The sequence below is a fragment of the Ovis aries genome, chromosome 13 (assembly GCF_016772045.2).
Source record: "Ovis aries strain OAR_USU_Benz2616 breed Rambouillet chromosome 13, ARS-UI_Ramb_v3.0, whole genome shotgun sequence".
In the NCBI taxonomy this organism is placed as follows: Eukaryota; Metazoa; Chordata; class Mammalia; order Artiodactyla; family Bovidae; genus Ovis; species Ovis aries.
Window position 1 is genome coordinate 51,152,317 of NC_056066.1, and position 13,662 is coordinate 51,165,978.

The 13,662-nt window shown below is 53.6% G+C and overlaps 1 protein-coding gene across 1 annotated transcript; it reads left to right on the plus strand.

Annotated features, from left to right (window-relative positions):
- The first annotated feature begins 285 nt into the window (after positions 1–285).
- On the plus strand, positions 286–13,373 carry ADISSP (adipose secreted signaling protein). The gene is made up of 6 exons (XM_004014366.4): positions 286–382; positions 7,438–7,554; positions 8,873–9,015; positions 11,352–11,490; positions 12,353–12,475; positions 12,713–13,373. The coding sequence occupies exons 2-6, from the start codon at positions 7,536–7,538 to the stop codon at positions 12,811–12,813; spliced, it is 525 nt and encodes a 174-aa protein (XP_004014415.1). The 5' UTR covers positions 286–382; positions 7,438–7,535; the 3' UTR covers positions 12,814–13,373.
- The last annotated feature ends 289 nt before the right edge of the window (positions 13,374–13,662 follow it).

A 13,662-nucleotide genomic window follows, 5' to 3' on the forward strand; every position in this document is an offset into this window, starting at 1 on the left:
CAGCCCATTCAAACTTGCTTCTTCCTTCTCTGGCTTCTGAGCGATTCCGGTCTTTGGTTACGGCGAGCTCGAGGGCTAACCTCATCGCGAGAACTTCTCGGGCCCTGGGGCGTGGGCTCTTACAGCGCAGCCGCAGGGCCTCCTGACGCAGAGGCGCATCACCCGTTGGCGGTTCTCTGGCGCCCGCTTATTGGTTCGAAGCGCCCTCGCCCCACCCCCCCGTCGACCAATGGGCGGGGAAGGGGCGTGCCCTGGCGGCGGGTGGCGGCGGCGCGGGGCTCTCTCATGTTCGGCGTTGAGCCCCGGCTGCTGCCGCGGTCTCCAGAGCTGCCGCCGCTGCGGTCGTCCCTGACCGTCGCGGCCTCAGGGTGCTTCCCGCACGGTGAGACTGCTCTTCCTTCTGCCACCTCCCAGTTTCATCCCGCTCACAGAGATCCCCTCCCAATCGAGCCACTGTTCTAGGTAGTCGGTGCCTGGGACCCCTCCGGCTGGAGCTAGAGGGCTCTGCTGTCGGGGCCGGGCCAGGGAGGGCTCCTTGGCACCGGAGCTGGGGAGGTATTAGGCCCCAGGGCCGCAGGTGACCGTTAGGTGGTAGAGTTGAAGTGTTTTCCGCGGGGCGCTTTCGAGGGCACGTGTGACACAGTGAGGGTGGGGGCGTAGGGTCAGCGCCGTCAGCAACTCCCAGCACCCCTCCCCCGCATTGTCATCGCCTCGCTGGTGACCTTGGACGAGTAGTCTCGCTCTGACGTCGTGTGGCTCGGCACCTTCAGGGAGGAGGGCAGTGATGTTGGGGAGTATGGGCTCGCGAAACTACTGCGTCAGCAGAGGTGATGGTGGGACAGAGGATTATCTCTGAGGGACAGAGCCGCCGTCTCGCAGCCCGGGAGGGATGTGATTGGGGTGGGTGGGGTGGGGGCGGTGTCCAGACTCATTTGTCCCCTTAGAAGATGAGGATAGGATGGGGATGGAGGGTGGAGAGGATACAGATTCATATACCCAGGCCCCTGATGTCTCTGGGAGCTTGGCGATTACCACCCTATTGTCACAGAGCAGGAGGCCTTCGTTTAGGTTCTGGACCAGTGTTTCTTTTAGTGAGCAGGGATCCTGGTGGACTGAGAAGGGAGACATTCAGCTGCTTTTCCTCTTGAATCTTGGCTTTGGGAAGTGTGGGTAAGGCGTTTCTCTGCCCAGGGAGCTGAAGCAGGTCAGAGGCAGCTGTTGCCCCCTGGACCTGGCCTTGCCTGGGTGGGGATTCAGTCTGGAGGCTAGAGGTGTCTGAGCACTCTCAGGCTAGAGGGATTGTGGGGAGGAGATGCTGGGGAGAGAAAGGCAGCATTTCTTGGGGAGACAAGAGGATGTGAGATGGTGGGGGTCCTTTCCTCAGTTCAGCCCCGCTCCACCCATTTTTGAGAGAGAGAACACCCATACTTAACCCTTGCAACTGGCCTGCTGGAGAAGGAGGAAACGGAGTCACATCCAGACTGAGTTGCTGTAAAACTGCCACAACCACTCCTGACCTCCAGCCTTGCCTTTCCAGGCCTTGTTCTAGGTATGCAGGCCCTAGGCTGGGGCTGCTTTCTTGTTGCAGAGCATAGGCTCTAGGCACATCGGCTTTAGTAGTTGTAGCACAAAGGCTCAGTAGTTGCTGCCTTTGGGCTCTATAGAGCATGGGCTCAGTAGTTGTGCCTCACAGTTGCTCCTCAACAAGTGGGATCTTCCCTGACCAGGAATCAAACCTGTGTCTCCTGCATTGGCAGGCAGATTCTTTACCACTGAGCCACCAGGGAAGCCCCAGCTTGAGCTTTGAGGAACAGCTTCTGTGGGATTGGGTGCTTAAGCCAGGATTGAGCCCAGAGTTGGGGGGAGGGTAGGACTTGTACAGTTCCTGGCTCAGAAAATACTTGAACAGGTTGAGAATGAGAATTGAAGAATGAATGAGAAACAAGGGCCCAAGAAGCATGTCCCTAACCACAAAGCAGAGGACAAGCTGGGGCTGGTCCTGTGATGCCTGGGACTTGGGGGCTGCAGAGAGGTGCTGTGAGCATGAAGCTGTGGTGTATAGGGCAAGAGGGTGGCAGGTCCTGGAGCTCTACTTTGCCGTGGACAGACTGTCTTTGGCCCCCTCTCCAGCCTTGGGCACCAAGTGTGGGACAGTTTGGAGTAGCAGCTAGCACCCTGTGTGCACAGCGGTAATCTAGGGGGCTGAGAACTCTGAGTTTCTGTGTAACTGTCTCTCTGCCTAGCTGCCATTTCCTTGTTTCTGTTCCTCATGCCAGAGGCACCAGTGGACCTGGCTGAGCCCTACCCTGGGTAGGATAACCTCGAAGCAGCTTTTCTCTCTAAAGCTGAGAGGGACCTGAGCTAGGAGCTCTCTATTTCCCAGAGAGAAGGTTCTAACAGTTTCCCTGAGAGAGTAACTGAGAGCTGAAGAAGACCCCCAAGGCCCTTATTCCAGCTTCTCAACCCTCCCCATCCCATGACTCTCTGTGGTACCACCTCTGACAGCTCATTTAAAGAGGGGGTGTCTTTTTTTTTTTTTTTTGCTGGAATGGGGGGAACTTCCCAGGATATATATTCTTCACATTTTCTTTATAAGTCCTTCTGGTTGAGGGAGGTGGACAGTGAGCTCCCAACAGTCTGCTCTCTGGCAATCCCTGGAGAACTTGCTGGCCTGAGAGTGGGGGAGGGGGAAGGCAGATGATGAAAGGGAGAGAGAGGCCCCTCAACCCTTGAGCTGTTTTCTAAGAAGGCTAGAGCCTCGGGCCTGCCCTGAGGGCCATTCCTGACTGTTCAGGATTGGCTTGAAGTGCTTCTTTGATGCTGAAATTGCTGTTGCTTCAGAAAGCAGTCCTTTGGGTGATTTGTTCTACAAAGGTGGGGGCAGAGTGGCAAGTGCTGTCACAGAGCTTCAGGCACCAGCTGCACCAGACCCACGGAGGAAGAGGTCATTGCTGATTTATTCCTATGCTGCAGGTGAGGAAACTGAGGCACTGAGGCATGAAGTAACTTTGCCATGCAGCCTGAATTTAAACCAGGTCTTTGGGGCTCTGCTGCCTCTTGGGGGCTGAGCTGCTTGGGCCACGATCAAGATTTGGCTGGCGCAAGAGGAGGCCTGGGACTTCAAGCGTGCCTGGTGTTTCTCTTTGGGAACAGCTGCTGCAGGAAGAGGCCTGATGCCGATTCTAATGAAGAATTGTGTGTAGCTCAGGGTCTGGCTCACAGGGGACAGCGACCAATGAGTCTTTCTGCTGGGAAAGGAGCTTTTCCAGCCTTCTCTGGGCCTTCTCATTCTCTGTTCTCAGTGCTCAAGGGTTACAAGGCAGTGCCTGAGTGCTTGCTCTATACTGGGCTCTGGGCAGTGCAAGAGACACAGGTCCTGCCCTCAGTGACCTTCCATTTCAAGGTTGGTGGTGGCAGTGGGGAGGTAACAGCTGATTGTGGCCAGGCTAGAAGATGCCCTGTGGGAAGCACCACTCTGAGATGGGTGAAGAGGAATGCCTTCCAGCGCAGGGGTTGCTAAGAGAGCAGGGTGGGGAGCTCTTCTTCTGAGAGCCTCTGGGCTCTGATGTGCTATGTCTGCCTAAAGGGCCCACTGAGGCCCATTCTTGGGCTCTGTTTAGTTTGGTCATTCATTCATTTAATGAATATAAACCTAACACAGCTGCTCCCTGCCAGATGCTGGGCTGGGTGCTGGGGATACAGGGTTTGGCAAAAGCACAGTCGCTACTCTTGTAAGGTGGGAGACAGAGATATTAAATGATTCCAGAAGTGAGAAGGAATTCTTTTTGAAGATTTTCAGGCCTATCCTGGAATGGGAGGGGTGAGAATGGGTTGTGCTGCCTTGAAAAGGGTCCCCATGCTGAGATGTGGATGGGAGAATAGAATTATTCCAGGCAGATGGCCTGGGTGAAGGCAGGCAGGCAGGCAGCAGGCAGCGGACAGGGGAGGAAGACAGGTACAGGACCCTGCATATCAAAGCCCTAGGAGCCTTTGCTCACCAGCCAGTTTCATCCAGGCTTCCCAGGAAGTGTCCTAGGAAGGAAGCTGTTTCCCACTCCAGGGATCTTCCCAACCCAGGAATCGAACCCGCATCTCCTGAGTCTCCTGCATTGGCAGGTGGATTCTTTACCACTGCGCCACCTGAGAAGCCACAAAATTATGATTGTTGTTGTGTAGTCACCAAGTCATGTCCGACTCTTGTATGACCCCATGGACTGTAGCCCACCAGTTCCTCTGTCCATGGGATTTCCCAGGCAGGAATACTCAAAGGAGTTGCCATTTCCTTCTCCAGAGGATCTTCCTGATCCAGGGATTGAACCCACCTCTCCCGTGTCTCCTGCACTGCAGGCGGATTCTCTACCGCTGAGCCACCTGGGAAGCCCAGGAAATGGGGGGAGCTTGTCATTTTTCCTCTGGCTATAGAAATGTGGCTGGAGCAGCCTCTGTGCAAGGTAAGGGGAAGGCCTGGTCCCCTTGCTCTTGGCTGTGTTTCACAGGCTCTGAGTCCACAGCTTCAGGGGGTGGCTGGAGTGGGTAGGTAGGGCAGGCTTCTCTCCAAGGGCCAGACTTTCTGGAGACAGCCTTAGGGGCTGCCCTTCTGGGACTGACCCAGAGTGCTGGCCTGGGGCTGTTCCTGCATTCCTGAGACTCTAGCTTTGCCCTTCCCTGTACCTCCTGAGGCTTCCAATGGGGGTGCTCCTCATACCCAAGCTGTTAGCCCTGCCTTTGAGGTGGGGCTTGAGCCTTGGTGGGCTTTTGCATTGGGAAATGGGGAGGGAGGTAAGGCCTGCTGCCAGGGTAGCTCAGAACCTGAGGGGCCTTGAGGTCATGCCCTCCACAGGCCCAGCGCCAACTCTGAGGCCACTCAGTGGTTTTTCCTCATTCCCTGGACCAGCAGAGGTCATTCATGCATCACTCATCTCTACTGTAGTGTCTATCTCTGATAGATAAGGACACGTGTGTGCATGGGCGCTCAGTCTGTTGTGTCCAACTCTTTGCGACCCCGTGGACTGTAGCCCACCAGGCTCCTCTGTCCATGGCATTCTCCAGGCAAGAACACTGGAGTGGGCTCCCATGTCCTCCTCCAGGGGAAATAAGGACATACTTCTCTACATAATCAAATTCCATTATCTCACCTAGCTGATCAACTCTTATTTCTTAATGTTGTCTAAGATCCAGTCCTGTTTATTAACATTTCCCAAGTATCTCTCATGACTGAGCAACTGAACTGAACTGCACTGAACTGAGAAATGCCCTTCTACATATGTTTTTCTTTTTGAAACTGATGTGGTGGGAAAAACCAGGTCAGTTGTCCCATTGAGTATCCTGCCTTCTTAGCCTCTTTGTGTATTAGTTTAGCAGAGCATTTGGCAAACTTCTACTGTGAAGGGCAAGATAGTAAATATTTTAGACTTTGCAGGCTATGTGGCCTCTGTGGCAACTACTCAGAGTAGTTTTAATGTGTGTGCTCAGTCATGTCCGACTCTTTGCAGCCCTGTGGACTGTAGCCTGCCAGACTCCTCTGTCCATGGAGTTTTTTTCCAAGTAAAAATACTGGAGTTGGTTGCCATTTTCTCCTCCAGGAGATCTTCCTGAACCAGGGATTGCTTTAGTGCAAAAGCAATTTTAGGTGGCAGTCCAATGGTTAGGACTTTCACTGCCAGGCTTTAATCCCTGGGTCAGGGAATTAAGATCGTGTAAGCCGTGAGGGCACAGCAAAACAAACAGATAAAAGCAGTTTTAGACAACATTAAACAAATGAGCACTTGGTTGTGTGCCAGTAAAACTTTACAAAAAAAACAGGAAACAGTGACAGCCCGACAGGCTGTAGTTGGCCCATCTCCTATCTAAAGCAACTTCCTTCTTTTATTAAAATTAGGTCACTTGTCTTGCAGAATATCTGGCCCCCTGGGTTTGTCTCCTTGCTTTTTTGTGGAGCCATTTAATTGGTTCTGCTTGCAGGCTAGACATTTGGGGCAGAACTGCCCAGTCAGCGGTGCTGTGGCTTGGTGCCACTTCACATCAGTAGGCATACTTGTGCCGGTGTCCCATTCTGAGTGAGAGGAGACTGACCAGTGCAAGCCTGGCTAATACCACTTTGCTCCATGGCACACTTGTTCCCTTTAACCTGGGTCATCTGTCAGTGGTACTTGTGTATCTGTGAGCATCCATGCCTTCCTGGTTTAGGACCCACTGATTGGTGTTGCTTCCAACATTTGTTTTTGGGTGGGTTGCAGAATTATTTAGCATTCAGTCATTCCTTTGTTAAGGAAGAGCTATCCTTTAACACCAGGGCAATTTGGCTACAAGAAAGACCAAGAGACAGACTGAATTAATTCTCTTTAAGATTGCCAGTTTTCAGAGCAGAGAGTTAGGGTGTTGCTATTGTCGGTAGTGACAAATGAGGGTTTCGATTTGTTTTGCTTTCTTCCTTTTTTCATAATCACTGTGAATGCTCTGATTTTATATAGTTCCATTTGTTAATATTCTCTTTGATGCTGAGATGGTCCCAGCCCAGTGTTTCAGAGCTGTGCTGCTTACACAGGCTTCCTGGGGGTACTTGCCATTGCCTCTGCCCTGAGGCTGCCCTTGGGGAGCTGAACTAGAGGGCCTGCCAATCAAGCCAGAGTCTGAACTGTGAGTTCTGATGGGTGGCAACCCTCTCATAGGTGCCTGTTCCGTGTATGGCCCTGTTTGATCACCAGGAGGGAAAGCTCTAAGAACATGTCTTATTATATAGTGAATACTGAAGTCGCTCAGTCATGTCCAACTCTGCGACCCCGTGGACTGTAGCCCACCAGGCTCCTCCGTCCATGGGATTCTCCAGGCAAGAATACTGGATTGGGTTGCCATTTCCTTCTCCAGGGGATCGTCCGTACCCAGGGATTGAACCCAGGTCTCCTGCATTGCAGGCAGATGCTTTAACCTCTGAACCGTCAGGGCATATAGGCCCCCGTATTTCACCCCCTCGAAGCCTACTGTTAATTCTAACCTGGATTGACTTGTGCAGCAAGAATACTGTGACCTCTGGATGTATGATGGTACAACCTGTGTGTCTGGGCTGGGCCAACTCTTGGGTCACCAGTGCCAGAACTGGCCCCTGGAAAGTGCCAGTGAAGTCCCCTTCCTTTGCTGGCTGCCTCTTCCCCCCAGCCTCAGGTCTGCTGGGCACTAGAGTTCTGGGCTCTTGCTTTGACACCCAGAAACTGCAGCTCAGTACATGCTGGCCGGGCTGTGGGTCAGTAGTGTGTCAGGCAAGGGTGAGGGCTCTTGGCAAATGTGGAGTGGGTGGAGGAGTAGGGGGCAGGTACCACTTGGGCTACTGAGAGCTGCAGGGGTTTGGGTCCTTCCTAAAGGGAAACCTCTGCTCTCCCACCAGCCACAGGCCCATCAGTGGCCCTGACCCTTGCCCTCCCCTCTGCACTCCCCACCTGTCAGGCTCCTGCTGGTGTCCCTGGAGCATGGGAGGCTGCTGAGTGTGACCGGTGGTGTCCGGCAGGAGCTGCGTGTCTCACCCTGTGGCAGGGAGGGCGTCCATGGCTGCAGCCAACAAGGGTGAGTGCCTGCCTGGTCTGCTGGGGTTTGTAGAGTCTTACAGTGCACCCTGGTGGGAAGGGGTATTGTTGCATGTGGGATCTGTGTTGGCTGTGTGTGTGTGTGTGTGTGTGTGTGTCTGTCTGTCTGTCTGTCTGTTTGTCTGTCTGAATGTGAGGTATGAATTATATTACATCAGTAATTACACCAGTGTTTGCGCTGGGGACGCCCAAGCCCTAGCAGGGAACCTTGGTTTGCTGACCTGTGGAGGTGTGCTGCCCTCGTGGCCCCATGTCCCAGTCTCCCAGTTCCACTGTGGAGGTTGGTGGCACAAGGGGCTTGGTGTAAGCACTGAGGCTCTGAAGTGGGTAGGGCTACAGTAGGTTGTGGAAAGGAATTGGGGTTTCATTCAGAGTCCAGAAAGACTCATAGAAGGTTTTAGGTGAGGTAGGATATGAGGGTTAAATCTGAGGGACTCAGCAGGGAAATGTGGAAATGCCAGGTTGACCCCTTGGGCCTCCATTGAGTCTTCATTGTGTGCAAAAACCCAGGCAAGGACTGGCCCAGGCCCTCACCAAGCTCCCACTAATCTGCCTGCCTTAACTTCCTGACTGCCTGGCCTTGGAAAACCTGATCCAGTGAGGGACAGCTCCATGTGAGGAGTTAAGCGGAGGAAGGAAAGGTGTCTCTGGGAGGGGTCCTGGAGCCTCCCCTGGGTTCTTCTTACCTGCCAATGATCAGTAGTGAGGTTTAGAGGAAGCTGCAGCCCCTTCTAGGAGGGCTGAGTGTAGTTTTTGACCCTCTTTGTTTCTCCCACCCCCAGGCAGGTCCCATAGAGCCCAAGCCTATTCCTGTCTCTGCCCTTTTCCCCTCTCAAGGGGGTTAGCAGCAGGGGCAGGCAGAGGGCCTCAGGACTGGCAGACCTAGAAGAAAAGGCCTGAGAGATGGGGAGCTTGGAAATGTGAAGGAGAGCACAGGGCAGGGTATCCTGAGCACTGGGGCTGAGTCCTGCACTGCCCAGGGTTTGGTTAGCGTCAGGACTGTCTCTTCCCTGTCAGCCCCATTCCCTTTAAGTGAAGAGTCATATTAGCTAATCCCTAAATCCCCCCATACCCTCTTTGAGGGTGTGCATTTTCTGTGGGAAGACTAAGCAGGCAGGGGCAGATGAGAATCTCAAGCCTTACGATCTCCATTGTCCAGTAGGATGTGGCCTTGCTCAGCAGTGGATGTTGACTGATATGAAGGGGCAGTCACAGGGGCAGGGCAGTGACACGGTGGAGTAGTTTCCTGGGGCTAGGAGAAGGCAACACCACTGGAGCTCTCTCCCACTCTCTTGTAGGCAGCAAGTCCAGAGTCCGGAGTATCCGCTTCGCAGCAAGCCACGATGCAGAAAGCTCCCAGAGTCACGTCCACTTTGATGAGAAGCTGCATGACTCTGTGGTCATGGTCACCCAGGAGAGCGACAGCAGCTTTCTGGTCAAGGTATGTGCATACCTCCCCCCATAGTCATCAGCCTTATTCCCTCTACCTTCTCCCTGGCCCTGCCCAGCTTCCTGGGCCTCTTCCATTTCCTCTAAGCTGGCTCCATCTTTGTCCTTCCCTGGGCCTTGGTTTCCCCATCTGTAAAATGGGAAGTGTGAGACTGTGATGAGATGAGTGCACTTAGGATATTACTTGAATGGGAGTGGAGCTGCTGTTATCATCAGCATCACCCCAGCCATTGCAATTGGAAGGCAGATGTCCAGGCTTTGGTGTCACAGGGCTGGGTTCAGTTCTGGGCCTCCTATTTTGGCTCTGTGACCTTGGGCAGGTCACCTCGGTTTTCCTTCTCTGAAGTAGAGACAAGTGACACCCCAGAGAACTGGAAATGGAAGGGCGTATGTATGTGAGGCTAATTATATTGATAACATGGTGTGACTTTATTTACTCTGCTTTGCCAAACATTTGGCTGATTGAAGCTCTTTGCAGTAGTATTTATCACCCCTGTGATTTTCCCTTCTCCCTCTCTTCTAGTGTCCATACCTCGTACACCCTTGGCTCCTCCAGCTGCTGGGACACTGTTAGATCCCACATCCATTTGGGAGGGGCAGGAAGAATTCTTTGGAGGGGATGGATTGGAGGGAAACAGGGAGTGAGGCCTTAAGGTTAGACAGTATACCAGGGCTCCCATGTTGAGCCCCAGAAGGCATGGAGGTGAGCATGGTGGTTGGTGTCTGACCTATTGGGACCACCCTGAGGAGGGGCCCAGAGTCATAACCATTTCTGTCCAAGTCTAAAACCCTTGCTCTTTCTCCAAGAGCTGACAGTTTCCCCAAGGGAGCAAACAGAATGAACCCAAACTTTCAAAAATAGCTCCTTGCCTCCCATTGCAAAATCTATTCATGTCCATGGTAGAGAAAATTTGGAAGATAGAGAAAACTATAAAGAAATTTAAAAGTATCTGCAATCATACTATCAAGAAATAACTATGGTTAATATTTTGATGTTATTCCAGTTTCCTTTCTAGCTTTCTTTCCAAAAATGAAAAACTGGTATACCAGTGTACACACTGTTTTTGGTTGCTTCTGTTGTGATCCATCTCCTGTTTGTTTCAGTAAATAATTTTCCATGAGATTTTACAACTGCCTGATATTCCACTATATCTGTCATCATTGATTTAGCTGGTTCCCTGTTCCTGGTGTTAACAGTTATTTCTATTTTGTACTGTTATAAACAGGGCAGTGATGAGTTTTGTTTTTTTTACATCTGAGTATTTCTCCAGGGAAATACTGCAAGTGGTGCAGCTGGATCACAGGGTACAGCCAGTGATTAGCAAGTACAGCCAGAAAGCCCTCTTGAGAGGTGTGCCCTCTTTTAGCAGAGTGTTGGAGCCATAGGGACTGAGCTTTATCACACAGTGACATCATCCTGATCCTACTGAAAGGCTAAATGCTGCCTCAAAGGACAGGGCCATCCATTTCCTGAAACTAAGCAGGAGAGCGTATGCCCTGTGAGCTGTGGATACGGCACCCACATTGCCCTTCCTGGACTGGCACTCCAGTCAGCCTACCTGCCCAATAGCTACCCTGGCCTGTGACCCGTCACATGACTGAGTTTCTGAGGATGGCAAAGCTGTGTGTATGAACAACAGAAGTTTCCCAGGCTGTGAATCAGGGCTGTTGGACACAGTGAGCCTTTGAATGGACAGGCATCCATGTTCATGTCCCAGCAGGGCAGGCTGGATTCCAGGTTCCATGACTGGTGCCAGTCTTGTGGGCGAGCCCTGGACAAAGCTCGTCTAGAGTCTGTTTTTATGATTCTGACCCACCCTGCATCTTGTGCTATCTATGTTGCCTGGTGGCCCCACCATGAGTGACCAGAGGACCAGTGTCCCTGGGCACATGCTGATAGTGGTGGGGGCAAGTGGATAGCCTGTGTAGTGGGGTTTTGAGCCTTCCCTGTGGGCAGTGGCTGGTGCCTTGCTGTGTGGCAGAAGTAGCCAAGAGGTACAGGGAGGACTATAGCTCAACCACACTGTGGCCTTCAGCCAGTCATTTCCTGGCTTCTATTTAATCATCTATAGAATGGGCCACCAAGGAACTTCAGGGCCCATGAGACAGATATGGGACAAGTGATAGGGGTGGGGTCCTTGAGGAAAGGGCCTGGAGCTGCCAGGCCAGGGGTGTGAACCAGCTAGAATGATGGAGGGAGTCAGAATCCCCTGGGATTGTCAAGGACGCAAGTGGAGGGCCCACAGGATCACCAGTGGTACAACCCGGGCGGACCCTGGGGGAGACTGTAAGTGAAGGTGCCTCCATCCCCTACCCCTCCTGCTGCAGGTTGGCTTCCTGAAGATCCTGCACAGGTATGAGATTACCTTCACTCTACCCCCAGTGCACAGGCTGAGCAAGGACGTCCGAGAGACACCTGTCCCCAGCCTGCACCTCAAGCTCCTCAGCGTCATGCCCATCCCAGAAGGTGCGTCCCCTGCTTGGGGTGCTGGAAGCTTGCCCTCCTCTAGTAGAGCCTGGGTGTGAGTAGGAGTGACAGCATGGGTACTTCCTTCCCCCTATCAAGGGCTGATGGGTGGCTCAGAAACCAGGAGACATGATGCCTCTTTATAGGCCTGCTGTGTGGCAACTTGGCAGGTCCCATGCCCCAGCCCTCACTCCTGGACAGAAGTCCACGGGCTCATACAACTGACCTATGTCTGTTCACAACTGACCTATGTCTGCTCACCGCCTGATGGTTACTTCAGGGGGATGGTGGGAGCCCTCTGAGGAACTGCTCTGGGCCTCTAGCCCTTGCTTTGCCAGGGGAAACCTACTGGAACCTCAGGAACTTTGGGCAGCTGCCTCCCAGCCCCCACCAGACCTGAAGTTGCTTTTCCATACCCTGCCACCTTCAGCACCCCTCCTCCCAAAGGCTAGCGAATCAGTTTCACCATTTACAGAAACCCCAGCTTCAGTTTCATGTCTCCCCTACCTCCACTTCATGACTTTGCCCTTAAGTGGGTTGAGCAAGCCTCCTCAGGTCTTTGCCTCTTGCCACCTGATCTGCTCAGTCCCTGCTCTGCTCCTCCCTCCCTCCCCCATCACCCTCTCTCCCTGCCTGTGTTTTTGGGGAATCCCACCTCTTGCAAGCCTGAGTTTGACTTCTGGCCTACATGTAGAGCTCATTGAAGAATGGCAAGTTCCAGAGGCCTGTGTACCCAGCCCTGGGGGCAGGGGTGGAGGGGAGTTTGGGCCATCCTTGCTCCTCTAGAGGTCTTGGTGGTGGGTGGGGAACCAGTGAGTGCTGGGGGGCAGGAGGCCACAGAGGTGCTGATCGCCCCGGGCAGGTTACAGCGTCAAGTGTGAGTACTCAGCGCACAAGGAGGGCGTCCTCAAGGAGGAGATGCTGCTAGCCTGTGAAGGTGGCCCCGACACCTGCGTGCGCGTGATGGTGCAGGCACGCGTCATGGGTGAGAGCTTGAGGCCTAGGTCTGGCTAGAGGAGGGAGGCACCAGCTTGGCTACAAGGAGTTTCCACCCTCCTTGAGCCTGAAAAAGGGATCCTTGTTTTGGCCCATTCCCAGTCTCCTTGGTGGGTGCCTTTCTCCCCATCCTCTAGCAGAGCTGGGAGGGAAGGTAGAGGAGTCTCCTTGGAGTAGGTGGGGCCAGGGTCCACCCTGGCATACTGACTTGTCGCCTGTCTTGCAGACCGACACCACGGCACACCCATGCTGCTAGACGGCGTCAGGTGCGTGGGTGCTGAGCTAGAATACGACTCCGAGCATAGTGACTGGCGCGGCTTCGACTGAGGCCCTCGGTGCCACCTGCCTCAGGGCCCTCGGCCTTAAACCCAGCCTCATCCTCCAGATGCTGCATGACGGTGCGGCTTCCTCCCCCTTCCCCAGGGTGGGTGTGCAGGCGGAGGGTCCATGGGCCTCTACGCTAGAGCCTTGCCCACGCCTCTCACCTCATTTAATGTGCCACCTCCCTGCCCCTCCAACGTCCTCTTCTCCCACTTTCTCCTGTGTGCCTCAGCCTCCTGCTGGAAGAAATGGATTGAGCCCCCAAGGAGGCTATCTGAGGAGGGCCAGGGGAAGGCCTGGGGTGGCTTGTACCCACCCCCACCCCAGCCATAAGGGCTCCAGTCAGAGCCTAGGGGAGGAGGGAGCTGGCTCTGTGGTGGAGCTGCCCGTTACTACTGCTGCTGTCTCGCTTTAGCCACCTCTCTTGTCTACTCCGTTTTTTCCACTGCTGTCCACGGTGAGGAGGGAGATGCAGTTCCCAATCCCTACCCCCTAGGTCTGTGTTGTTTTTAAATGACTGGTTGGGATAAAGTCCTGAAGAAATAAAACTTCCAGTGGATACCAGAGGCCAGCAGGGTGTTTGTTCTCCAGGGCCCTGAGAATGCCCAGTCCTTGCAGATGGGCCGAGGAACAGTTTTGGCTACTTACTCTTTTTGTGGTATTACAGCACCTAGCCCCAAAAAAGGTATGTGCGGGTGGTGGCGTTTTAGGCCTGCCAAAATGAGAGTCTGCACAGGGAGGGGTCTTCCACCCAGGTCAGAGAGGTCTTGTGGAATGGGTGTTCAGTTTGGGAGGCTTGACCAGAGGCAGCAGCACTCCTTTCTAGTCAGTTCCCAGCCCCATGCACAGCTGAAA